At 47.5% G+C, this 27,406-nt stretch overlaps 2 protein-coding genes across 2 annotated transcripts in view; both read right to left on the bottom strand.

Annotated features, from left to right (window-relative positions):
* Positions 1 to 6,829, bottom strand: part of abcd1 (ATP-binding cassette, sub-family D (ALD), member 1) — a gene marked incomplete at its 3' end in the record, with an annotated part of 11,548 nt that extends 4,719 nt beyond the window's left edge. Inside the window, exons 1-10 of the mRNA XM_080468587.1 lie at positions 6,282 to 6,829; positions 5,149 to 5,408; positions 4,687 to 4,772; positions 4,422 to 4,579; positions 3,600 to 3,787; positions 1,915 to 2,089; positions 1,645 to 1,835; positions 1,008 to 1,188; positions 790 to 932; positions 133 to 421 (exon numbers count right to left, since the gene is read on the bottom strand). Coding sequence (XP_080324713.1) covers positions 133 to 421; positions 790 to 932; positions 1,008 to 1,188; positions 1,645 to 1,835; positions 1,915 to 2,089; positions 3,600 to 3,787; positions 4,422 to 4,579; positions 4,687 to 4,772; positions 5,149 to 5,277 — 1,540 coding nt within the window. The 5' untranslated portion in view covers positions 5,278 to 5,408; positions 6,282 to 6,829. The remainder of the gene's footprint in view (positions 1 to 132; positions 422 to 789; positions 933 to 1,007; positions 1,189 to 1,644; positions 1,836 to 1,914; positions 2,090 to 3,599; positions 3,788 to 4,421; positions 4,580 to 4,686; positions 4,773 to 5,148; positions 5,409 to 6,281) is intronic.
* A 1,521-nt stretch (positions 6,830 to 8,350) lies between these two features.
* On the bottom strand, positions 8,351 to 16,880 carry ccdc120a (coiled-coil domain containing 120a). Its single transcript, XM_080468586.1, has 9 exons — positions 16,819 to 16,880; positions 15,545 to 15,672; positions 13,692 to 13,805; positions 13,382 to 13,523; positions 13,106 to 13,162; positions 12,821 to 12,920; positions 11,950 to 12,746; positions 11,426 to 11,711; positions 8,351 to 11,235 (listed from the first exon to the last, which is right to left on the bottom strand). The coding sequence occupies exons 1-9, from the start codon at positions 16,850 to 16,852 to the stop codon at positions 11,130 to 11,132; spliced, it is 1,764 nt and encodes a 587-aa protein (XP_080324712.1). The 5' UTR covers positions 16,853 to 16,880; the 3' UTR covers positions 8,351 to 11,129.
* Positions 16,881 to 27,406: the final 10,526 nt, after the last annotated feature.

Here is a 27,406-nt window from a genome sequence, read left to right as displayed (position 1 = left end):
ACACACACACACACACACACACACACATACACACACACACACACACACACACACACACACGTTCAGTCACAGTTCTTTCAGCTGACCTGAAGGTGGCGTACCTGTACCAGCCAGCAGTTTGTAGCAGCTCACCTCTGATCTCCAGTGGACCACAGACTCTCTGCCCGTGTTTGACCAGTCCTCCTCCTCCTGCTGCTCCTCCTCCTCCTCCTGCTGCTCCTGCTGCTCCTGCTGCTCCTCCTCCTGCTGCTCCTGCTGCTCCTCCTCCTGCTGCTCCTCCTGCTGCTCCTGCTGCTGCTCCTCCTGCTGCCGTTAGCTCCTCCTCCTGGCCTGCAGAGCGGCGGTAGATCCCCTGGTTCACGTCTTCAAACACGTCCAGCATCTCAGAGACTCGCGAGGTGTAACCAGCCAGCTCGGTCACCTGCAGGACGTCACACGTCAAACCAGCGTCCTCAGAGGAATCAGAGGGTGAATTTCACACGTGGTCACACGTCACTGCCCTCATGCTGCTGATGGTGGAGTAGCTGCTCATCATCCAGTAGAGGGCAGTGGAGGGATTGCTACACTGCTCTCCACTGCTACCAGAGGTCATCAGTGGTATTACTCGGTTATCTAAGCATCCAGAAGACTCGTGGAATTTGACTAAATTACACTGGTAATGAAGGGAGGCGGGGCTATTGCTACAAGGGTGGAGATACATTCACAGGGGGCGCAGTTACACCCACTACATCCATAGGAGGTGGCGTTAGACACAGGAGGCGGAGTTACATCCACAGGAGGCGGGGTTACCTCCTTGTAGGAGCTCATGATCCTCTCCACAGCGTCGGCAGCGGCGTTGAGGAGATTCCTGGCCGTGGTGAACGCCTGCGTCCGCTCACTAACCAGGTGCTCCTCCTTCATCACCATGGCGGCCTGCTTCACCTCCTCAGAGTCTGAAAGGTCAAAGGTCACAGAGCTGACATGACACGACACCGCCCGACAACTCCTGCATCGGTCCGGGTGTTTACCATGTGTGGAGAATCCGGTGGCGGTGATGATGGGCACGGCGACCATCACCAGGCCGGAGGCGCTCCACACGTACTTCATGAGGAACTGTTCCAGCATGACGTACCAGAGACGCTTCAGCAGGATCTGATGGATCTGAGAGGACAGAGACGTGTAGCTCCTCTGCAGCTGGGCCAGCTCCACCTGCAAATCAAACGCACCCAGTCAGCAACACACAACTTGTCTCCACCTGCAAATCAAACGCACCCACAGTCAATAAAAACATCAGACAGTCTGCAGCGACTAATTGAACCTGACATCGTGTTTACCAGCAGACACAGGCCCCCCCCCCCCCCTCCTCCTGGAAGTCAAACGCACCCAAAAACATAAAAACACATGACACAGGCTGATCTCTATCCTAAATCAAATGCACCCGGAGTCAATAACGCCACATAATTCAGGATGTTCACCTGGAAGTCAATAAGACATCGTTCCTCCTCCCAGAGTTAATATTAACCTCTGACCTGGAATCATTTCCCTTTAAAGTCACACCAAAGCTGATCGCTGTGACTGCTCAGGTGGATCTGGAAGCTTTTCTCTGTAAAAGTGACCTAGAAGGAGGCGGGGTCAGGAGGAGGCGTGTCCTCCAGAGACGCTCACCTTGTGGCCTCCGTAGAAAGCGATCTCCTCCGAGTTGGTGATGATGCGTGAGTGCATGTAGCGCAGGTCTCCCTTCCTCCTCGCCTCTTCAGCCACCAGCTTCCCGAAGCGAGGAGAGAAGGCGCGCAGGACTTTGGCCGTGAGCGCCACCACCAGGCCGGCGATGACGGACGGCCACGTGGTGTCGGCTCCTGCGGGACAGGAGGCGGCGGTCTGGCGTGAGTTCGTCCGGCCGCTGAGTGGCGGCGGCGTGTGACAGGAGGCGTGTACCTTTAGAGCGGGCGGCGTGCAGCAGCGTGTAGCAGGTGACCACCACGTCCAGGATGGGCTTGGTCAGGTTGGAGTACAGGTGAGCGATGGAGGCGGAGAACATGACGATGTCCTCCGTCAGCGACTGATCCGGATTAGACAGACGACCGTCCATGTTGCTGACTCGGTAATAAGTCTGAACACGGAGAGGAAGATCTATAATCTGATGTTAGAGGAACCACGCTCTATAATCTGATGTTAGAGGAACCACGCTCTATAATCTGATGCTGGAGGAGAAAGATGCTCTATAATCTGATGTTAGAGGAGAAAGATGCTCTATAATCTGATGTTAGAGGAGAAAGATGCTCTATAATCTGATGCTAGAGGACGGCCACGCTCTATAATCTGATGCTAGCGGGGAAAGATGCTCTATAATCTGATGTTGGCGGAGAGAGATGCTCTATAATCTGATGTTAGAGAGGAAGGTGCTCTATAATCTGATGCTAGAGGAGAAAGATGCTCTATAATCTGGATGTTAGAGGAGGAAGATGCTCTGTAATCTGGATGTTAGAGGAGGGCGATGCTCTATAATCTGGATGTTAGAGGAGGACGATGCTCTATAATCTGGATGTTAGAGGAGGAAGGTGCTCTATAATCTGGATGTTAGAGGAGGACGATGCTCTATAATCTGGATGTTAGAGGAGGAAGGTGCTCTATAATCTGGATGTTCGAGGAGGAAGGTGCTCTATAATCTGGATGTTAGAGGAGGAAGATGCTCTGTAATCTGGATGTTAGAGGAGGACGATGCTCTATAATCTGGATGTTAGAGGAGGACGATGCTCTATAATCTGGATGTTAGAGGAGGAAGGTGCTCTATAATCTGGATGTTCGAGGAGGAAGATGCTCTATAATCTGGATGTTAGGGGATGACGATGCTCTATAATCTGGATGTTAGGGGAGGAAGGTGCTCTATAATCTGGATGTTCGAGGAGGAAGATGCTCTATAATCTGGATGTTAGGGGAGGACGATGCTCTATAATCTGGATGTTAGAGGAGGAAGGTGCTCTATAATCTGGATGTTAGAGGAGGAAGATGCTCTATAATCTGGATGTTAGGGGAGGACGATGCTCTATAATCTGGATGTTAGAAGAGGAAGGTGCTCTATAATCTGGATGTTAGAGGAGGACGATGCTCTATAATCTGGATGTTAGAGGAGGACGATGCTCTATAATCTGGATGTTAGAGGAGGAAGGTGCTCTATAATCTGGATGTTCGAGGAGGAAGATGCTCTATAATCTGGATGTTAGGGGAGGACGATGCTCTATAATCTGGATGTTAGAGGAGGGAGGTGCTCTATAATCTGGATGTTAGAGGAGGAAGATGCTCTATAATCTGGATGTTAGGGGAGGACGATGCTCTATAATCTGGATGTTAGAGGAGGAAGGTGCTCTATAATCTGGATGTTCGAGGAGGAAGATGCTCTATAATCTGTATGTTAGAGGAGGGAGGTGCTCTATAATCTGGATGTTCGAGGAGGAAGATGCTCTATAATCTGGATGTTCGAGGAGGAAGGTGCTCTATAATCTGGATGTTAGAGGAGGAAGATGCTCTGTAATCTGGATGTTAGAGGAGGAAGATGCTCTGTAATCTGGACGTCTGCAGCTCTAGATAGAACTGATCAGTGAACAATGACAGGTGTGTCATACCTGGTTGGTGAAGTACAGCTGGTAGGCGTGGCCGACCAGGCGGCTCCTGAAGCGGAGCGTCAGCTGACCCTCTAGGAACCTGATAGCGCTGTTGATGAAGGTGGCGGGGACGGCCACCAGCAGCCACTTGGAGAGCTGCAGCACGAAGGCCTGGGGGTCTTTCTGCACGATGCAGCGCACGATCACACCTGCAGCAGGTGGGAACAGAGATTCTCATGTTTCACTGAATCTAAACTCCAGAACAGAGACGAGCCACAACGTCTACATCAGGGGTGTCCAACCTCGGTCCTGGAGGGCCGGCCTCCTGCTTGTTTTAGCTCCTCCCAGTTCCAACACACCTGACTGCAATGAGGGGCTCCTTATTGGGGGTTTTCACAACCTTGGTGATGACATCATCATTAGATTCAGGTACGCTGAAGCAGGGAGGAGCTAAAACATGCAGGACAGGTGTCCTCCTGGACCTGGATTGGGTACCCATGGTCTACATCCTGCTACGTTTCTGACTTCAAACCTCTAGAACAGCTGTGAACCCTGAGTCTGCTGCTTCCACCCGTCTGCCTCTACCTGAGACAAACAGACAGACGGGTGGACACAGCCGGGTGTGGACAGACAGGTAGGGACAGATGGGTGTGGACAAGTAGAGACAGACAGATGGGTGGAGACAAGTACAGACAGATGGGTGGAGACAGACGGTGAGGACAGATGGGTGGAAACAACTACAGACAGTCAGGTGGAGACAGACAAGTAGAGACAGACGGGTGGAGACAGACAAGTAGAGACAGACGGGTGGAGACAGATAAGTAGAGACAGCCAGGTCCAGACCATCCAGAGTGGCCACATAGATCGACAGGAACGTCCTGGACATCAGGGTGAGCGAGTGCAGGATGAGAAGGCCGATTTCTGGACTCAGTAACCGTGGAAACAAGAGCTTCAGAAGGCGGGACAGTCGCAGGATGAATTCCTTATTGACTGCTGGAGACCTGAGGACACAAATACACACCTGAGGACACAAATACACACCTGAGGTCCAACCTTTTGCACCTGCAGACAGGTAAACTAAACAGTTAGTTAAAAATAAAACCTCCACCTGCTGTTGCTTTTCTCCCCCCTCCTCCTCTTCTTGTTGTCGTCCAACACACCGACTCCACCCGGCTGTCTACCTGCTGGACTCTTCTGGGAAAACAAACACACCCAGTTACCTGGAGTAGGTACAGGTATGCCCAGGTGTAGACAAGTACAGATATCAACAGATGTGTATGTGTGAACAGATGTGTCTAGGTGTGTGTACAGGTGTGTGTCCAGGAGTTTACAGGTGTGTTCAGGTGCATATACAGGTGTGTCCAAGAGTTTAATAGTGTGTCCAGGACGTTAAAGGTGTGTCCAGGACGTTAAAGGTGTGTCCAGGACGTTAAAGGTGTGTCTAGGCGTTTACAGGTGTGTCCAGGACGTTAAAGGTGTGTCTAGGCGTTTACAGGTGTGTCTAGGCGTTTACAGGTGTGTCTAGGCGTTTACAGGTGTGTGCAGGTACAGATAGAGGCATGTGTCTCACCTGCAGCCTCCTCCAGACATACGGGGACAGTTTCTTGATGGCGTAGGCGGCGAGCAGGACCGCTGTCAGCTTCTTCAGTCTGGAGCTCCGCCTCAGCTGAGCGGGAAGCATCTGATAGGTCAGCTCCATTCTGACAGACGGCTGGCAGGCGACCAATCAGAGCATAGGAACAGCAGCGTGTCACAGCGTGGGCGGGTGCTTCAAATGCAGGCTGGTTCTTTGTTCAGGAAACTGCATACTGTCTTCTGTGGACTGTTCACCTGCACAGGTGAGACAGTGTCACTGGCAGTTTGCATGTTCTACCTGAGCTTCAGAACACACGTCAAAGTCTACCTGTTTTTCATGCTGAAATATCATCATATATGTATATATATATATATATATATATATATATATATATATATATATATATATGATGTTATATATCTCTGTGTTGTTTGAAGTTAATATTAAATTTAAATAAGTGTGTAAATTTAAGTCTGTTTAAGTTTATGTAAAAAGTGTTTGTATATTGTCAGTATGTTCATCAAACATTTGAAGTGAATTCAACATATGTATAATTTAAATACTTATTTTATATATAGTTATTGAAGTTATTATACTGGAAGTTTTGAGTAAATTAAATATTCTCTTTATATAAAATAATTCAAGTAAACACAGTGGATAAACCTGATGTTTATTGTGAATATTGTCATTATACAGTTATAACAGAGAAAATAGTGTTGTAAGTTTATGTAAGATTCAGATTCTTTATATCAATATAGTAAAGTGAAAAGAGTGTATATAGTTAATACATACTATAAAACTTATATATTGTTATTAATGTGAAGACACTGGATAAACTATCATGTAAAAACGGTCTTTGTATAAACATTACGTAGTTTTTCTGTATAATGTAAATACTGAGTTTATATAAGAGTAATAACGTGTATGAAGTTATTTCATTGATTATTATAGGTAGTCTCTCGCTTCCAGGCTGGTCGCGGTCCCCCGGTCCTCCTCCTCCCGGCCCTGCTGCCTCACTGCCCGGGATAAACTCCTCGGTGCCCCCGGGGGGGGGTGTCGTTCCGCTCCGGGACCTGTTGAGCATCGCCCCGCGGTGTGTCTGAGACTTTATCCCTGCTGAGACTCACCGTCAGCCGCGGGGCTCTGTGTCCGGCTCCGGGTCGGTAGCTCGGGACTGTCCGGGAAACACGGAGCGGAGGATCCGCCTGCAAGCCGACTTCCAGGCTCAACCACCGGCCACTCACCGTGTGAGCGGCCCGGGGATGAACGACCCGGCAGCGGGCCGCTGTGGAACCTTCACCCGGGGATGAACGACCCGGCAGCGGGCCGCTGTAGAACCTTCACCCGGGGATGAACGACCCGGCAGCGGGCCGCTGTGGAACCTTCACCCGGGGATGAACGACCCGGCAGCGGGCCGCTGTAGAACCTTCACCCGGGGATGAACGACCCGGCAGCGGGCACTGCTAACGGAAGCTAACGGCTAACAGGAACTTTGAGTTTTCTCACATGAGAAACATGAAAAAAGCTCCAACTTTTCAAGCTTTAATCCGCTTTTCTGCTCCAAACTGTGACCGGGACCGGCTCACTAACAGCGGCCACATTCCTCCGCCGGCGGCCTGAACTTTCACTCAGTTATTTGCCCTCCGGGGGCATTTATGTCCGCGAGCGGGGCAGAAAGTTCGGCCTCTGTTTACCTGAAGGGGGTGGGCCGCGTCCCAATAGTGTGACAAGCAGGCTTCCTCTCCTGCTCCCTTCCTCCTCCTTTTCCGTCTAATTTTATATATTTTTCTTTTTCTTCCTTCACACATTCAGTTAGCACAGTTAGCCTTTAGCAATAGTTTGTTTACTTAAAGTCTCTGGGTTTAATACCATTTAGCTCAGTTTAGCACCTGTGTGCCTCCATTAACGTGACGTCATCACTCAACGTGATTTTGTTCCTCCAGTTTTTTAATTCTTCTTTCAAAACTGCTCATTTCTGGAAAAAATAAATAGACAGTAAGATGATTTTCTAGATTAACCAGCCTGAGCAGCTCTATCTAGACAGTAATATTATTTTCTAGATTAACCAGCCCGAGCAGCTCTATCGAGACAGTAAGATGATTTTCTAGATTAACCAGCCCGAGCAGCTCTATCTAGACAGTAAGATGATTTTCTAGATTAACCAGCCTGAGCAGCTCTATCTAGACAGTAACATAAGGTTCTGCTGCTTGGCAGCGGCAGAACCCCCTCAAGACCCTGCGTGACTCGGTGTGGTTAAAATTGTGGGTGGTGCAAAGTCGGGGGAGGAGCCAGACCACAGTTAAGTAGCCTGGACCCCCACCCTAGGCACCGCCCACTGTTCCCTATTGTGGAGTGAGGTAAGGCAGGGAGGGTTCTGAGGGAGGGGGTCCCCCCGTCAAGTACTCTGTGGAGGACCTTGTATTGTAAAGTACTGTGTGGAGGAGCTTGTACTGTAAAGTACTGTGTGAAGGAGCTTGTACTGTAAAGTACTCTGTGGAGGAGCTTGTACTGTAAAGTACTGTGTGAAGGAGCTTGTACTGTAAAGTACTCTGTGGAGGAGCTTGTACTGTAAAGTACTGTGTGGAGGAGCTTGTCCTGTCTGAGCAGTATGGTGGTGTTATCAGAGTACTAAGGTACTAGTACAGAGTAGTGACCAAACGTTGGGTCTGGTGATGTTGAGATATTTGAAGCTCCAGGATTGAGATGATTTTAGAAAGAGGTTTAGGAGCTGAGATCTTCAGGAGCTTTGTCACTGTCTGAGGTCAGTTCAGCTCAATCTCTTCTAGATTACACTGACTTGGGATTATTGAGTGAAGCTGAAGAGGTTCCAGATACTTGTTCTGACTGATAGCAGATGGTTCTATTAGCTCATTCAATGGAACCAAAGAGTTACTGGAGAATAATATTAATAATAATATTACACTTTTCAAGCTTCTCCAAACCAGAAGTTACAAACGGACTTTAGTTCCACTTTAATCCTGAATCTCCTGTTCTACAGCTCAAATCCGTTTTATGTGGTAATTATTAAGTATTTTTATAATCCTACAAGTTTCCACCATTTTAAAAATAATTTTTACACACACACACACACACACACACACACACACACACACACACACACACACACACACACACACACACACACACACACACACACACACACACACACACACACACACAGCCAAGCTTTAGAATCAGTGAGAAAAAACTTTATTGAAAAAGAAGCTGCCGACAGTCTCAAACTTTATTTACACAAAGCTTTATTTCCGACATGAGTCAGCAGAACGAGTCCAGAGTGAAAAAGTACAAACGACTGATTAAAAAACTGCTTGGTCTTGAACATAAGTACACAGTGTACACAGTGTACCTGAATTCATCACAGCTGGACAACAGCTGGTTCTGGACCTGAAGGGGGACGCAGAGCGGCAGCAGCAGGGTCCGAGTACTGATGATTACTGTTGAGTACTGACACCGGCGGGAGAGAAACACTGTTACTACACAGGATCGCAGTTTCACAGAGTATTAAACACTGTTACTGTAGTACTCAGGCTGTTACTGTAGTATTCAGGCTGTTACTACAGTATTCAGACTCACTGCACTATTAGACACTGTTAGTGCAGTATTGTGGGTAATGTTCTAGCATTTCAGTCCAACATTGTGGTTTTTCAGCCTGGCACTGAAGTATTGTATATTGGTACTGCAGTATTACAGTGTAGTACTTGAGTGCTACAATCTAGTACTGCAGTATTAACTTTGTTACAACAGTATTGCAGTGTAATACTACTGGATAGAATTCTGGTCGTGCAGTATTACAGCTCAGTATTGCAGTATTACTACTCAGTACTGCAGTATTACAGCTCAGTATTGCAGTATTATGGCTCAGTACTGCAGTATTACGGTTCAGTACTGCAGTATTTCTGCTCAGTATTACAATATTACAGAGCAGGGTCATGAATTGTAGACGTGTTTTCCTCATGATGTCTTTCTTTGTTATGAAGTTGGTTCTGCTTTGGTGCAACAGCGACTGACTTTTTCTGAGGCTGCGGTCACCTGAGGTCACCTGAGGTCACCTGAGGTCACCTGAGGTCACCTGAGGTCACGTGACGTCACATGACCAAACTGATTGGTTCAGAAAACAGTAGAAATACTGAAGCCGAGAGTAACAATACCAGTAACACACGAAAGTTCGAGTCAAACTGCTGCTGACCTGGAACGATGACCATCACAGGTCACCTGACTCACAGGTCACCTGACTCAGAGGTCACCTGGCTCACAGGTCACCTGGCTCAGAGGTCACCTGGCTCAGAGGTCACCTGACTCAGAGGTCACCTGGCTCACAGGTCACCTGGCTCAGAGGTCACCTGACTCAGAGGTCACCTGGCTCACAGGTCACCTGACTCACAGGTCACCTGGCTCACAGGTCACCTGGCTCAGAGGTCACCTGGCTCACAGGTCACCTGACTCACAGGTCACCTGACTCACAGGTCACCTGGCAGTGTGGGTAAGGTGACGGCGGCGCCGCTCAGGAGGCGGCAGTCCAGCTGCTTTCAGAGACAAGTTCAAACACGAAGAACAGACTGGATCCGACTTGTAAGAGACTGAAGGACTGTGGACCTGGATCCAGATGTAGACCTGGATCCAGGTCCAGATCCACATCTGGAACAAGTTCACCATTTTTACAAACCGGATCACGAACAACAGGATCAATGGAGTCGATCGGTCCAACATGGCAGCAGCAGCAAGACGTCGTCTGATTGTCACAGCAACGTTTTAAAGTCCTGAACCACCGAGCCCCTCTGGTTGCCTCAGACTGGACCTGGACCTGGACCTGGACCTGGACCTGGACCAGAACGGCAGCAGACGAATCGACTCGTTCGGCAGCAGACGAATCGACTCGTTTAGCGTTTGGATTTTAGTGCAGAAACGTCGAGTCCAAACGGTGAGAATCTTCTGGTGAAGCTTCCTGCTTCCTGTCTGGACTCACCTGAGGATCAACAGGTCACGTGACCCGAGCGACATCACTTCCTGTTTGACTGAGAAAACTGCTGGTTGCTGCACGATGCTGGTGAGGAAGTCAGCAGGAGGAAACAGTTCAGTCCAGTGAGGGAGGGCCTCGTCCTCTTCCTCAAAGTCAAGAGTCTGATTGTCTGAGCAAAGTCTGATTCTGGACGAAGACGAAGATGAAGACGAAGACGGAGACGAAGATGAAGACGGAGACGAGTCGATGTCTCCAGAGAACAAACTGTTTCCTGACGTGAAGCTGCAGCAGAGAATCGTTTGGTGACGACGACGGAGCTGCTGCTGCTGCGTGAAACGATCACCTGAGAGTCCATTCAAACCTTCATCACTCCTCTTCATCACTCCTCTTCACTTCTATTCCCTCATTTAGTTTCTTTTCTTACAAATTCATTTAAAAAAAATGTGACAATGACATTTCATGCAGCAACATGAGACATTCACACTGATTGATTGATTGATTGATTGATTGATTGATTGATTGATTGGTTGGTTTTTAGTTGCTCTGTCCTCAGGTTCAGTCGCCCACCAGAGGTTTGACCGTCGATCTCAGGACCTTAAAGTCACAGAGTGAGAATCAGACGGTTTTACCTCCGAACAGGAAGTCTGGCGCCCCCTGTGGGGCGTCTTCTCTGATCAACCTGCTTCTTCTTTGGCTGCAGAGACTCTGGTCCTGATGAGCTGCAGGGTTCCTGATGTTTTGGTTCCTGGGGAACATTTGGAGAAAAGACGTGTCGCCGTTTGGTCTTTCCCTGATCGAAGCGACGGCCGTGGAGCCGAGGGTCCAACATGGCTGTGACCCTAGGGGAGGGGGCTGGTTTACCTGGACCACAGGTCGTTCTGTCACACCTGGAGAGCACAGTGGGCGGGGTTCCTGAAGGGGTGTGGCTGCTGAAGCTGGCTGCGATTGGTCCACCTGAACACCAGGTGGCGTCCCAGAGTCCTGATTGGTCCTGGAGTCAGACCAGAGTTCCAGGAGAAGGCTGAGCTGGCAGCGGGTCTCTGAGAGGGACTTCCTGTTTCTTCGAGGGGAAGGTGTCCTGGTAGAGATGACCATCCACAGACCTGAAACAGAGGCCTACGCTATTATTTTGAAATGATACCTCAACAACTGATGACTTTCAACAGGCCCAATGGGAACACTGATGTCTGACCCCGAGCTGGTGACGCTGGGTCCAGGATCTCCTGGGTCCAGGATCATCTGGGTCCAGGATCTCCTGGGCTCCAGGATCTCCTGGGCTCCAGGGCCTCCTACCTGCCGTGGACCGGGTGTCCGTGGAACGTGGCGGCGTGGGGCAGCGTCTGCTTGTGATGAGGGGCGGGGTTAGGAGGACCCGCCTCTGTCTGATAGGTCGTCTGCTGAATGACGCCGTGAGTCGTCCGTCTGCGCTGCAGAGCCCCGCCCCCTCCAGCCGGACCTCCTTTAACCCCTCCTCTCACATTGGCCGTGGTGGAAGTGGTGGCGCCTGGGGGGACCTTCCCATTGGCCTGATTCTGGTGGGAGGGGCCTAAGGTGTTCCTCAGGTACCAGTCCCTCAGACCTGTCAACCACACGTCACATGACTGATGAACCAGAGTCGCTGGCATTAACTGAAATAATGGTCCAGAACCGTTCCAGACCCGGTCTTGAATAATACACAATATAAACGACCCAAACCCAGATCAAATCCAGTCTGACACCAGGTTCAAACTACAAACCAGAATAAACCAGTTCAAGCCCCTGGGTGACCAGCAGCCAGACTAGGCCCGGTGTCAGACTGGTCCAGGCCGGTCCCTCACCTTCCAGGGCGAGCGCCTTGTGGAGGCTCCTGGTGGCCTCTTCCAGCTGGGAGTCCTGGCTGGGGGGCAGCTGGGGGGGTCTGGGGGGCAGCAGGTGGGGGTGGGGGTCGGGCTGGATGGTGGGATTGTGGCTCTCACTCTGGCCCGGCTGCACCGGCAGGAAGGGGCCGCAGGACTTGGTGCGGGTCACCTTGACCCGGCGCTGGTCGGCGTGGTAGGTGGGCGGGGCTCCGGACGGGGGCTGCTGGGAGGAGGAGGAGGAGGAGGAGGAGCAGCCGTTGTAGAGGAGGTGCTGCTGCTGCTGCTGCTGCTGCTGCTGCTGCTGCTGCTGCGACGTGATTGGCCTGTTGGGCTGCGACTGCTGGCGCTGCAGCTGCTGCTGCTTCCCCCAAACGAAGTCCAGCAGCACCTCACCGTACCCGGTGCCTCCTCTTCCTCCTCTCCTCCCTCCTCCTCCTCGCCCTCCCCCCTCCCCGTTGCTGGCCCTCGTCCTCACTTCTGTCGTCTCAGAGTTCCAGTACGCTGCTCTGGACCCCGCCACCCCATTTACCCACAATCCCCCCTGCTGCCCCCCGGAGGCCTCCTCCTCTGGACTGAGGCGGTCCAGGAGGACGTCAGAGCTGTTACTGCGACGGGCCGTGCTGACCACACCCCCTCCTGCTGCTCCGTGGTCAGACGGCCCAGATGAAGAAGAGGAGTCCTGGGAGCGAGGAGGTGGTGGGGGAGGGTGGAGGGGGACTGGGGGAGCATGAGGTGGGGGCAGGGGGAGGGGCTTGTGGCTGTCCAGATGCTCCACCCTGAAAAGAGAGAAAGTCTAAGAGGAGAAAGAAGACCAGGAGGAGGAGGAGGAGCTGGAGGAGGAGGAGCTCACCTGGTGTGCACTGAGTTCCTCCTGGTCCTGATGGGGTAGAAAACCTGGACTGGAGAACCAGAAGAGCCCAGCAGGGGGCGAATCTGAGCCAGGCCATCCTCTGTCACAGAGACACAGAAGTCACATGACCTGGGACACCTGCAAAGGAGGCCGCGCCCCCTTTTCTAACCCCCCATTCAGTCAGTGGCACCAGTAAAACTCAGCGAGACTGTAGTTACTGCTGTCAGCCAGCAGGTGGAGCTGCTGGCTGACCAAACTGTGCGTGCGTGCGTGTGTGTGTTTTACCGTTGTCTTGTCCTGCAGAGTCTGTTGTTGAGCTGCTCTCTGACCTCACCATGTCATCTACACACACACACACACACACACACACACACACACACACACACACACACACACACACACACACACACACACAATGTGTCAGTATAAAAGCCGGAAGACGCTGGTTTCCTCATCTTCCTTTAGACAATGGCTTCTCATCTACTGCCCGCTGTGTGTGTGTGTGTGTGTGTGTGTGTGTGTGTGTGTGTGTGTGTGTGTGTGTGTGTGTGTGTGTGTTACCTGTGTGACAGCCTCTGTGTACGGTCCTCTTGCCGTGGTGTGAGTGTGTTTGTGTGTTTGTGTTGTGTTCAGAGTCGCTGTGTTTCCTCAGGGCACCACTGAATAAAGTTTTCTTCAGCTTTGAACGCTGAGAGTCTTCGTCCTGCACACACACACACACACACACACACACACACACACACACACACACACACACACACACACACACACACACACACACACACACACAGAGTTGTTGTGACTTCAATCAGCAGGTGTTCAGATGTCGTACTTTCCTCCACATCACCTGAACACACCACCAGTTGCTCACCTCGACTCGACACTTCCTGTTTCCTGGGCGGGACGTCCCACCTCGCCGTCGAATGCAGGGGGGCTTCTCACCGGGCTCCAAGGGGAAGTCACTGGGCACTGCTCCTGTGAGCTCCTGGCCAATGGGAAGGCAGGGAATAACACACCTGAGACTAGCTAACAGCTGATTGGACGGGTCGACTCTTCAACGCGGATCAGTACCAGACGTCTGGGGACTCCATGTGAGGACCAGTTAGACCAATTTAGGGACTAATTACACCAGTAGGAGGACTAATTGTTCAAGTCTGAAGACAGGTTGAACAATTCTGATGACGAGTTGCACAACTTTCAGGACCGGACGCATAAATGTCTTTGACTAGAAGCAGGCGATGGTTGACCTGCTGTCCTTATTTGGGCTTACTGGACTCTGATTGGACAGTTCAGCCACGTAGTTTGTGACGGGACGCTTCAGGTTTTAGTGCGTCTCCACTGATAAAAGCTGTGGATGGTACCAAAAAAAGTATAACCACAGTTGTTCACCCCCCCCCCCCATACCGTACTATATCATACTGTACTGTACCATACTATACCATACCATACTGTACCGTACCATACCATACTGTATCATACTATACTGTACCATACCATACTGTATTGTACCATACCATACTGTACTGTACCATACCATACTGTATCATACTATACTGTACCATACTATACTGCACCATACCATACTGTATTGTACCATACCATACTGTATCATACTGTACTGTACCATACTATACCATACCATAATATACTGTACCATACCATACTGTATCATACTATACTGTACCATACTATACCATACCATACTATACTGTACCATACCATACTGTACCGTACCATACCATACTGTATCATACTATACTGTACCATACTATACTGCACCATACCATACTGTATTGTACCATACCATACTGTACTGTACCATACTGTATCATACTATACTGTACCATACCATACTGTATTGTACCATACCATACTGTACCGTACCATACCATACTGTATCATACTATACTGTACCATACCATACTGTATTGTACCATACTATATTGTACCATACTATACTGTACCATACCATACTGTATTGTACCATACTGTACCGTACCATACCATATTGTACCATACCATACCATACTGTACTGTACCCTACCGTATTGTACCATACTGTACTGTACCATACCATATCGTACCATACTATACTGTATCATACCATACTATACCGTACCATACTGTACCATACCATACTGTATCATACCATACTATACCGTACCATACCATACCGTACTGTACCATGCCATATTGTACTCTACCATACCATACTGTATCATACTGTACTGTACCCTACCGTATTGTACCCTACTGTACTGTACCATACTGTACCATACCATATCGTACCATACCATACTGTATCATACCATACTATACCGTACCATACCATACTGTACTGTACCATACCATACTGTATCATACCATACTATACCGTACCATACCATACTGTACCATGCCATATTGTACTCTACCATACCATACTGTATCATACTGTACTGTACCCTACCGTATCATACCATACTATACCGTACCATACCATACTGTACTGTACCATACCATACTGTATCATACCATACTATATTGTATCATACTGTACTGTACTGTACCCTACCGTATTGTACCATACTGTACTGTACCATGTTGTACCATACCATATCGTACCATACCGTACTGTACTGCCACACACTACGCAGTGGAAAAAAGGCTTTATTATCCGGGGGAGGGGTTTGGAGAACTGTCAGAAGCCAATCACATTTCTTCTTATATTATGACATCACTCACTGCCTCCTGTAAACAGATGCGTCTCAGCTCGCCCAATCGTGAGCTCAGGATCGTCTGTAGGCTTCGCCTCCTCTCTTGCAGCTCCGCCATTCGCTCCCTCTGTTTCCTGTCTGTGCAGGTGAGAGGGTCTGCAAGCAGGTAAACAAGCAGGTAAACAAGCAGGTAAACAAGCAGGTAAACAAGCAGAGGCCTGAGACCTGGACTACGAAGCTGATCAACATATCAGGTTCTCTGTTTCCTGGTTAACTGATCCAGATGTACACGATCCAGATCACCGTTCCTACCAAGCAGGTTCTCAACTCTCTGGTTCCACCCAGACCAGGTGTGAGCGTTCACGTTGTTAATGCTGACTTGGTGAGATTAGAGCAGATTAATTGATCAGTGATATAAAGGAACAGCACTGTGATCACTCAGTTCCACTTTATTCCAGCAGAACGGTTCCAGGCAGAACTTCCTCACTGATCTTCTTTTACTTTACATTCTCCATCACTGGTTCTGGTTCTGAGGTTCTCTTGTGTTTCCTGTTGGAATATTAATTCATCACCATGACGACAGGAGGAGTTCTGGTTCTATAAATTCATGGTTCTGCAGTTCTGTCAGGTGTGATCATGAACCTCATTATTCCAGATCAACCCTCGTGGAGATAAACAGACCTGGAACAAGTCAAGAACCAGAACCAGAACCTCCTTCAGAGCCTCAGAGACCAGGATTTATTTTATTATGTCTAAAGATTGTTCTAGATTAATTTCTCCTCTCCTCTCTGCTGCAGCTCAGAGCTGAACCTGCCCACCAATCACCATCATTTAAGAATGGGCGGGGCATTTCCCAAGAGATCTGATTGGTCAGGAGGCGGAGCTCTGACCTCTTATCCAGAACATAACCTGCTGCAGAGCAGGTTAGACTTTCAGTGTCAGTTACCATGGTGATTTATCCTGGTGAGAAGTGAGCGAGTCGTAGTACAGAAACCCTGAGTTAATCCTGAAGTTACCTAGATAAGAGAAAACCAGAGTTAATCCTGAAGTTATCTGGATAAGAGAAAACCAGAGTTAATCCTGACGTTATCTGGATAAGAGAAAACCAGAGTTAATCCTGACGTTATCTGGATAAGAGAAAACCAGAGTTAATCCTGACGTTATCTGGATAAGAGAAAACCAGAGTTAATCCTGAAGTTACCTGGATAAGAGAAAACCAGAGTTAATCCTGAAGTTACCTGGATAAGAGAAAACCAGCTTCGTAGTACAGGCCTCAGGTAAACAAGCAAGTCGGTTTCTCACCATGTGCTGAGATGAGTTGACCTTTGACCTCCATGGCTTGTGTTTCCCATGTGACTCCGCCTCCTCCCTCCTCGCCGCCCCACACACTCCGACTCACCTGGAGCAGGTGAGACGGAACCCGGAGCGGCGGCCGTCGCTCCTCCCACCGCACCGCCTCACCTTGTACGTGGGATCATAAGAGCTCCGGTAGTTCACACCTGTGGCCATCAAACCTCGGCGCTATGCTAGCTGTTAGCCGGTGGAGCCGCGGTTGCCACGCCGGCCTGTAGAGGGAGGCGAACCTCAGCTGCTGTCCTGAGAAGGAAACAGAAGAAGAAGAAAACTCCAGTTCAATCCTCAACCCTAAACCAATATCCTGTTAACTCTGGAGTCCCTCAGGGTTCCGGTTTAGATCCACTCGTTCTCCACACTGCAGAACCTCACCGACCCACCACACCAAAGAAACATTCTTCCATCACAGCTGTGGTTCTGCAGCGTTTTCACATCATACCACGGCGGAGTCTTTTCCAATAGTTCCACCTTGGGAACTGTTTTAAAGAAGTTCTGTTTCCAGCAGCTCAGAGCTCCGTCGTCATGACAACAGACTAAGAAAACCAGAGCAGACGACTCTCTTGTATCTGGAGCCGACCTGGGAGATAGAACCTTTGTGAGTGAAGGAGGGGGCAGCAGGATGCAGACGTGTTCAAACTGGATGGAGGAGGAAGAGAAGCAGCTTCAGGGATCAGGAGTTCAGGGGCGGAGTCTATCTTATCACACCTGGCGAGGAGAAGGGCGGCGCCGGCAGCAGGTTCTCAGCTCATCGGCCTCCTGGAGACTGAACACCTCCTCCCACTGACCCAACGTCTGGCGCACAGCTGGATCTGAGCTGTGATTGGCTGTGCGACCTCGGTCTGAGCCGTGATTGGTTGCTACAGCTCCCCCTGCTGGACATATTTTCCGTGGTGAGAATGCTGAGAATCAGCTGCTTGTGGAAAAGAGCGGCGACGTTTCACTGAAGGGTTCCAAGTTGGAATGAGAGGTTTTGTTTTGAGTGAAGATGGTTTCTCACTTTTAAATCCGTTCTTGTTTCAGTTTCCTGAGCAGTCACACAGCTGGTGACCTTTGACCTCTGAGCAGCTTTAGAACAGGACATGATGTCCTGAATGCCTCGTGAGCGCCAGGCAGCCCTGAGAACAGGAAGTGGAGCCCAACAGGAAGCAGGGCGGAGGAAATGAGCGGTACGAATAAAAAAAGGAAACTACGGGGGCAGCGGGTGGGGGGGGGGGGGGGGGGGGGTAGGAGTCAGCAGGACACAGCTGGACACAGCTGGACACAGACTGAGACTGTGGAGGGACATTTAGCAGCACAAGCTTCACAACCCGAGTGCCTTCAGTCAGGCTGCAGGGAAAATCAATACAAACAGCTCTGCACTTGTGTTCTACCCCCCACCCCCCTAGGTCAACCCTCCTCCTCCTCCTCCTCCTCATATTCTTCCCCCTCCTCCTCCTCCTCCTCCTCATATTCTTCCTCCTCCTCCTCCTCCTCCTCCTCTCCCCCCGACCCCCTAATGTAAACATGATGTAAACAAATAAACAAGCGATTTCAACAAGTCCACAACAAACTGGGGATTTAAAGATGAAAGAGATTTAATACATCAAATAAACTGAAGATGCTCATCACACACACACACACACACACACACACACACACACACACACACACACACACACACACACACACACACACACACACACACACACACACACACAGGGTGTGTGTGCTGATGAAAGGCTGCAGCTGCCCACAAAGAGATGCAAATACAAATTGTAAATATTCAGGAGAGAAAGAATGTGTGTGTCTGTGTGTGTGTGTGTGTGTGTGTGTGTGTGTGTGTGTGTGTGTGTGTGTGTGTGTGTGTGTGTGTGTGTGTGTGTGTGTGTCCTCTCTATGCCCTCGCTCTTGGCTGCAGGTCTCAGTGGTTTCTGTCCTTTCGTTAGCAGTTTTACTGCGAACATTCACAGGATGTTGTTGTTTATATTGTTGATATTTCTTTTGTTCTGTTGTCGTTGTGGTTTATATTTCTGTTGTTGTTGTTTACTGATCCCTGAACTCAGCAGGTTCGGTCGACGGTTCAGGTTCACAGTTTTTCTGATTCAGTTTGGTTCAATTCTAGAAAGTGGGTTTTGTGATAACAGAGTTTGTTAACCCTGAAATGAGGGAAAGAACTGGGTTTAGTCTGGTACTTTACTGTGAAAGAACTGGGTTTAGTCTGGTACTTTACTGTGAAAGAACTGGGTTTAGTCTGGTACTTTACTGTGAAGGAACTGGGTTTAGTCTGGTACTTTAATGTGAAAGAACTGGGTTTAGTCTGGTACTTTAATGTGAAAGAACTGGGTTTAGTCTGGTACTTTACTGTGAAGGAACTGGGTTTAGTCTGGTACTTTACTGTGAAGGAACTGGGTTTAGTCTGGTACTTTAATGTGAAAGAACTGGGTTTAGTCTGGTACTTTAATGTGAAAGAACTGGGTTTAGTCTGGTACTTTAATGTGAAAGAACTGGGTTTAGTCTGGTACTTTACTGTGAAGGAACTGGGTTTAGTCTGGTACTTTACTGTGAAGGAACTGGGTTTAGTCTGGTACTTTACTGTGAAGGAACTGGGTTTAGTCTGATACTTTAATGTGAAAGAACTGGGTTTAGTATGGTACTTTACTGTGAAGGAACTGGGTTTAGTCTGGTACTTTACTGTGAAAGAACTGGGTTTAGTCTGGTACTTTACTGTGAAGGAACTGGGTTTAGTCTGGTACTTTACTGTGAAAGAACTGGGTTTAGTCTGGTACTTTAATGTGAAAGAACTGGGTTTAGTCTGGTACTTTACTGTGAAAGAACTGGGTTTAGTCTGGTACTTTACTGTGAAAGAACTAAAAGTTTGTTGAACCTCCTTTCTGAAAAAAACCCTGGATCATCAGACCATGAAGTCCTCCACAGTCCACTACAGTTACTAATCTGACTTTCAGATTTTTATCACTAAAATCTTTCATATAAAAGACTTAAAAGTTTGTTTTAGGGTTAGGGTTAGGGTTAGAGTTAGAGTTAGAGTAGGGTTAGGGTTAGAGTTAGAGTTAGAGTAGGGTTAGGGTTAGAGTAGGGTTAGGGTTAGAGTTAGAGTAGGGTTAGGGTTAGAGTTAGGGTTAGAGTTAGGGTTAGAGTTAGAGTTAGGGTTAGGGTTAGAGTTAGGGTTAGAGTTAGGGTTAGAGTTAGAGTTAGGGTTAGAGTTAGGGTTAGAGTTAGGGTTAGAGTTAGGGTTAGAGTTAGGGTTAGAGTTAGGGTTAGAGTTAGGGTTAGAGTTAGGGTTAGAGTTAGGGTTAGAGTTAGGGTTAGGGTTAGAGTTAGGGTTAGGGTTAGAGTTAGGGTTAGGGTTAGAGTTAGGGTTAGAGTTAGGGTTAGAGTTAGGGTTAGAGTTAGGGTTAGGGTTAGAGTTAGGGTTAGAGTTAGGGTTAGAGTTAGGGTTAGAGTTAGGGTTAGAGTTAGGGTTAGAGTTAGGGTTAGAGTTAGGGTTAGAGTTAGGGTTAGAGTTAGGGTTAGAGTTAGGGTTATAGTTAGGGTTAGAGTTAGGGTTAGAGTTAGGGTTAACTTTGAGTTACTTGCCTTTAATATTTCAAACAAACGTAATAAATGTTTCGATGATCAGAAAAGTAAACAAAGTAAACATGTAAACAACAAACGGATCATTTTGGTGAATCGAAGAAAATAAAAATTCAGTTCATAGAATCTGAAAAAATGATGGAAGATGAAATCTGTGTGAAGATTGAAGTCAACAGGAAGAAGAACTAAGACTGAATGTTAAAGGAAATATAAATAATCAAGGAAAAGTAAAGTAGGAACGTTCAGTAAAAAATACTGCAAAAAAAACCTGGAAGTGTCAGCAGAGAGTAAAAATCAGTTTCAGAATAAAGGTGAAAAGGGAAATGATTGATAACAAAACCTTTTCTGTTAATTTTAGATTTTTGATTTATATTTTCTATATTCTATCTATATATTCTATACTCTCTATATCAAATATCCTATACTCTCTATATCTATATATCCTATACTCTCTATATCTATATATCCTATACTCTCTATATCTATATATTCTATACTCTCTATATCAATATATCCTATACTCTCTATATCTATATATCCTATACTCTCTATATCTATATATTCTATACTCTCTATATCAATATATCCTATACTCTCTATATCTATATATCCTATACTCTCTATATCTATATATTCTATACTCTCTATATCTATATACTCTATACTCTCTATATCTATATATCCTATACTCTCTATATCTATATATCCTATACTCTCTATATCTATATATTCTATACTCTCTATATTCTTCTATATCAGGTTTTTCTCTCAAACAGACACAAGAGTTTTTTTATTGTTTTGATCTCTGAACTGAACCGGGTTCAAACCGTCATCTGAACCTGGTCCTGGTCACCATAGTAACTAGTAGTTCTGCACATGCTCAGTAGAGCCAATCAGAACAAAGTTTCCTCGGTGGTGTCACGACTCCTGGTCCATGTTCTCCTGGACTTGGTACTTTTATTTTGACAGTCATCATAATAACAATCCAACTTGGTAGTTTTACACACACACACACACACACACACACACACACACACACACACACACACACACACACACACACACACACACACACACACACACACACACACGGCGTCCGGGGTTTGAAAGGTTATTGGCTGCCTGGCTGGAGCTCTCAGCCAATCCCACGCCAGAATTCACAGTTGGGATTTTCTGCATTGTTGCTGTGCAGAGAATCAGCAGCATGACCTACATTCATCCTCCACACACACACACACACACACACACACACACACACACACACACACACACACACACACACACACACACACACACACACACACACACACACAGGTGCAGAGCATGTGTGTGTGGCTCAAAGGCACAGCGGCAACAGCTTCATCAATACTTAATGTGTGTGTGTGTGTGTGTGTGTGTGTGTGTGTGTGTGTGTGTGTGTGTGTGTGTGTGTGTGTGTGTGTGTGTGTGTGTGTGTGTGTGTGTGTGTGTGTGTGTGTGTGTCGTCTCGTTGGATCTTCCTGTGAAGCTGAAACGGAGATTCATGATTTCAGCTTCCAGGAAGATCCTCTAGTTCTGCTGCTCGACTCAAATCAATAAACGTTCCAGAAAAGTTAGAACACTGAAGCTTCAGGCGTCAATAACGACGACAGCCGATCAATAAAACGGTCACAGAAGGTAAAACTGCAGTTTTACTTTTGAGGCCAAAACATGTTTTTCCCAAAAACTTGTTCTGAGTCAGATTATCATCTGTCAGATTATCATCTGACAGATTACATGACAGGAACTCAGATTATTTTCTGACGGTGACGTAACCCTGGAGTCCAGAGGCTGGAGGGGGCGGAGCCAGACGTGAAGACTGAGGCCACGTTTACACGTACCTGGGTTTTCACAATAAAACACATTTCCCCCTTTTCACTGACTTGGATCCACATATCCAGCAGGTCCAGAGCTGCTATGAGCAGCCAGACCTGCAGGGGGCAGTGTAGTGAGAAGCATGAAGCCATGATAGCCAATCAGAATCCTGGAAAAAAACATGACGTCATGAATTGTGATGTGAATCTCCAGCTCCCGTCTTTAGATGCAACCGGAGACACAGAGTTTATCCAGAGCTCCAGAGTGGGCGGAGCTTCCAGAGTCGCAGCTGCTTTATATGTAAATGAGCCCAAACGCAGAGAAATATCACCGTTTATTCAAATACCCAAGTACATGGAGCAGAGAGAGCAACACACACACACACACACACACACACACACACACACACACACACACACACACACACACACACACACACACACACACACACACACACACACACACACACACACACACACACACACACACACACACACACACACACACACACAGCAGAGAACAAAGAGCTCTAAACATCAACAACAGGAGAACACTGACGTTCTAGAGAACAGACCATCAAGTTGGATTGTTATTACGGTGACTGTCAAAATAAAAGCACCAAGTCCAGGAGAATACAGACTGGGAGTCATGACACCACGGAGGAAACTTTGTTCTGATTGGCTCTACTGAGCATGTGCAGAACCACTAGTTACCAGGAGCTCCACCGTCTCCAAGGAGACGAAGCACAGACGTTTTTAAAAACCCAAAACAAGCCAGAGTTTTGTTTTTCCGCTTGAGGCCGTTAACCCTCGATGTGCTGGCGTCAGAAACACCAACGGAACACAGCAGATTTGGTTCCACCAAATATTAAATCTGTTTCTGTTCCTTCATCCTCTAATCTCCCCCCTCCCCCTCCCCCTCCTCCTCTTCCTCCCCCTCCTCCTCCTCCTCTTCCTCCCCCAGATTGGAGGAATTAGAAAACGCCGCCTCAGCTTTGACACCTGGACGGACAAGAAAATGATGATGTCATGGCCCCGCCTCTTGACCTATAGCAACACCAACATGGTGGACGACCTGCTGCAGGGGCAGAAGCTGCTGATGCTTTAATGTTGATCCAACCTGAGGACAAGCAGGAGTCTCCGTGTCTTCTTCTGTCCCTGCTGTATTCCTGGAGCAGTCACAGCGCCCCCTACAGGCCTGGCAGATGTACTGCATCGTGTTGAGTAGTTGTCATGGTGTGGTGGACGCCAGGGAAGAATGGCGAGGAGACAAAAGATGGTTTTGTCTCGCGAGGACAGGGACTGTGTGTTTGTTAACTTCTGGAAGAAGATCCAAGATGGCGGCGAGCGTTGGCGTGGTCGCTGCTGATCAGTAGTTCCAGATCAATGAGAGCGATCAAACCCAAACCAGCCGATCAATTCTTCACCAGATGGAAACAGAATCATGGATTTTCTGTTTGTTTGTTTGTTTGTTTGTTTAAGAAACAAAACAAATGGCTTGTGTAACTCAGAGTTTGTGTAACTCAGAGTTTGTGTAACTCAGAGTTTTTGTCATTCAGGGTCTGAAGAGTTTCGTATCAAAACTACCTTCAATCTTCTTTTTGTCATTTTTGTGAAGTGAAATGTGATTTTAAAAATGTAAATATTCTACGAGCTGCTGAATCTAAAAGGATTCTATCTTGGTGATGAGCAAGTGTATCTGTATTTCTTATTTTGGTGTATTTGTAGTTTGTGTTTAAGCATATTAGTATTTTGGATTTAAGCGTATTTGTATTGTGTACTTCAGTGTATTTGCAGGAGACGTGTGGAGACGTCGGGCTGATGATGTAATCCAGACCCGACGGGGTTAAAGTGGCTTTGATTGAAGGTTTTGATGATTATTGGGATTTTGAAAAGCCACTTCCTGTCACATGACCTTGTTTTTTTACTGAAGAGTCGTCGCAGCTTCACTGAACGTGAGAAAATCCTCCAGATTAAATTAATCTGTTTAAGGCGTCATTGAGAGGTTTGGGTGGATGGAGAAGTTTCCCAGCGGCTCCTGAACGCATCACGATTTAATCCAAACTCAGTTTCTGCTTCTGATTGTTGATGAAATGTTGGTGAAACATCTTCTGACTAAAAGATTCTTTAGAGTGGAAATAAACCTAAACTGATGGGATATTTTATTACAATATTTGAGAGTGAATATTTATAAAGCCTCACATTATAAGATTTACCGACATGAGACCTGGAATATCATTTATTTTTCACTGAATAGAAAGTCACCATTAGTGAACCACATCTGGAACCGGAACCGGAACCGGAACAACAATGAGCTGAGGAGGAAATAGTCCCGTAAAGTTTCATTAATCAAATCATTTAATGTTTTTACTGTTTGTAGGAATAAAGTTTGTGATTTCAGAGTAAAAAACCTTTTAAAGCGTCTGAATGGACGACGATGGAGGGAGCAGCTCGCTGGACTCGTCTCCATGGAAACACACTTTTCTGAACCACTGCTCCTGGTCCTACACCTGGTCCTGGTCCTGGTCCTGGTCACCATAGTAACTGGTTCTTCTGCACATGCTCAGTAGAGCCAATCAGAACAAAGTCTGATCCGTGGTGTCACGACTCCCAGTTCATCTTCTCCTGAGGCCTGTACGACGAAGCTGGGTTTCTCTTATCCAGGTAACTTCAGGATTAACTCTGGTTTTCTCTTATCCAGGTAACGTCAGGATTAACTCTGGTTTTCTCTTATCCAGGTAACTTCAGGATTAACTCTGGTTTTCTCTTATCCAGGTAACTTCAGGATTAACTCTGGTTTTCTCTTATCTAGATAACTTCAAGATTAACTCTGGTTTTCTCTTATCCAGGTAACTTCAGGATTAACTCTGGTTTTCTCTTATCTCGATAACTTCAGGATTAACTCTGGTTTTCTCTTATCTAGATAACTTCAGGATTAACCCTGGTTTTCTCTTATCTAGGTAACTTCAGGATTAACTCAGGGTTTCTGTACTACGACTCGCTCACTTCTCACCAGGATAAATCACCATGGTAACTAACACTGAAAGTCTAACCTGCTCTGGAGCAGGATATGTTCTAGATAAGAGGTCAGAGCTCCGCCTCCTGACCAATCAGATCTCTTGGGAAATGCCCCGCCCATTCTTAAATGATGCTGATTGGTGGGCAGGTTCAGCTCTGAGCTGCAGCAGAGAGGAGAGGAGAAATTAATCCAGAACAATCTTTAGACATAATAAAATAAATCCTGGTCTCTGAGGCTTTGAAGGAGGTTCTGGTTCTGGTTCTTGACTTGTTCCAGGTCTGTTTATCTCCACGAGGGTTAATCTGGAATAATGAGGTTCATGATCACACCTGACAGAACTGCAGAACCATGAATTTATAGAACCAGAACTCCTCCTGTCGTCATGGTGATGAATTAATATTCCAACAGGAAACACAAGAGAACCTCAGAACCAGAACCAGTGATGGAGAATGTAAAGTAAAAGAAGATCAGTGAGGAAGTTCTGCCTGGAACCTTTCTGCTGGAATAAAGTGGAACTGAGTGATCACAGTGCTGTTCCTTTATATCACTGATCAATTAATCTGCTCTAATCTCACCAAGTCAGCATTAACAACGTGAACGCTCACACCTGGTCTGGGTGGAACCAGAGAGTTGAGAACCTGCTTGGTAGGAACGGTGATCTGGATCGTGTACATCTGGATCAGTTAACCAGGAAACAGAGAACCTGATATGTTGATCAGCTTCGTAGTCCAGGTCTCAGGACTTGGTACTTTTATTTTGACAGTCACCGTACTAACAATAAATATGGTGGTCTGTCCACGAGAATTTGTTTTAATGTTTAGAGCTCATTATTTTCATTCATGTGAATATTTTTGTCCCTTTGAGGAAAATCTAAATATTTCTCCTGATGAGCAAAATGAGCCTCACTGTGACACGCACGCGCAGCAGCACGTGGCGCAGGGTGGGACACGCGCGCGGCCACAACAACAACAACAACAACAATAAATCATCTGACGCTCAATCCCAATAATACAGATTATTTGTAGTTTTTTTAGAATAAAACCTCACCTGAGTGTGTGTGTGTGTGTGTGTGTGTGTGTGTGTGTGTGTGTGTGTGTGTGTGTGTGTGATGTCCTTACCTGGATCACCTGCGGCGGGCGGCTCCTCCAGTGTGTGCGCGAGTTCCCGGAGTGTGTGTGTGTGTGTGTGTGTGTGTGTGTGTGTGTGTGTGTGTGTGTGTGTGTGTGTGTGTGTGTGTGTGTGTGTGTGCGGAGCGCCGGATCGATGCACTGATCGCTGATTGGTGCAGGAAAAAAAAATATAGATCCGCTCCGCTGCGGGTTCACGCGAGCCGGAGGAGCGCGCGGCCGCGGCTGCAGACTGGATCGATCACGCGGGATCGATGCGGTGATCGGAGCTGCTCGTCCTCCATCATCCTCCTCTGCAGCGTGTGCGCGCAACCAGCAGCGTGAGGCGCGCTCACGAGCCCAGCAACACACCGCGGCCACGCGTACGCACACGCCCTGCTGGGTACGCGCATCCTGCCTCCAGCAACCTGAAGATTTTCACACACACACACACACACACACACACACACACACACACACACACACACACACACACACACACACACACACACACACACAGTTATGACTGGATGTCTGTCGCCACCTTGTGGTTCAACCTGGGATCACTGATCGATACTCGATATTGCTGACTGAGAATCCGCCTTTAGAGTCTAAACCAAGAAAAAAATAATTGCTTCTATGGCAAAATTTATTTTGGTTGCCATGGAAACAAGCCACCATGATTGATGTCATGTTTTGGCTCTGGTGACTGGAAGCAGTTTGAATTATGACCTGAAAAGTTTTCAAAGTAACGACAAACTATACTCATCATTGTTAAGTACAACTCTTGTACTTTAAAACTTCATCTGATTCCAACAGATGGTTAGAATGAACTTTCTTCTGTCGACACGTTAAACTGATCATTTCCTCTCGTTTGGAGATTAACGAGACGGAAGAGGATGAGTGGATCATCAGCTGCGTGTGAAGAGGATGAGTGGATCATCAGCTGCGTGTGACGAGGATGAGTGGACCATCAGCTGTGTGAAGAGTGAGTGGATCATCAGCTGCAT

The sequence above is a fragment of the Lipophrys pholis genome (assembly GCF_963383615.2).
Source record: "Lipophrys pholis genome assembly, chromosome: 8".
In the NCBI taxonomy this organism is placed as follows: Eukaryota; Metazoa; Chordata; class Actinopteri; order Blenniiformes; family Blenniidae; genus Lipophrys; species Lipophrys pholis.
Note: the sequence above shows the minus strand (reverse complement) of the source record. Positions and strands in the feature narration are given on the sequence as shown.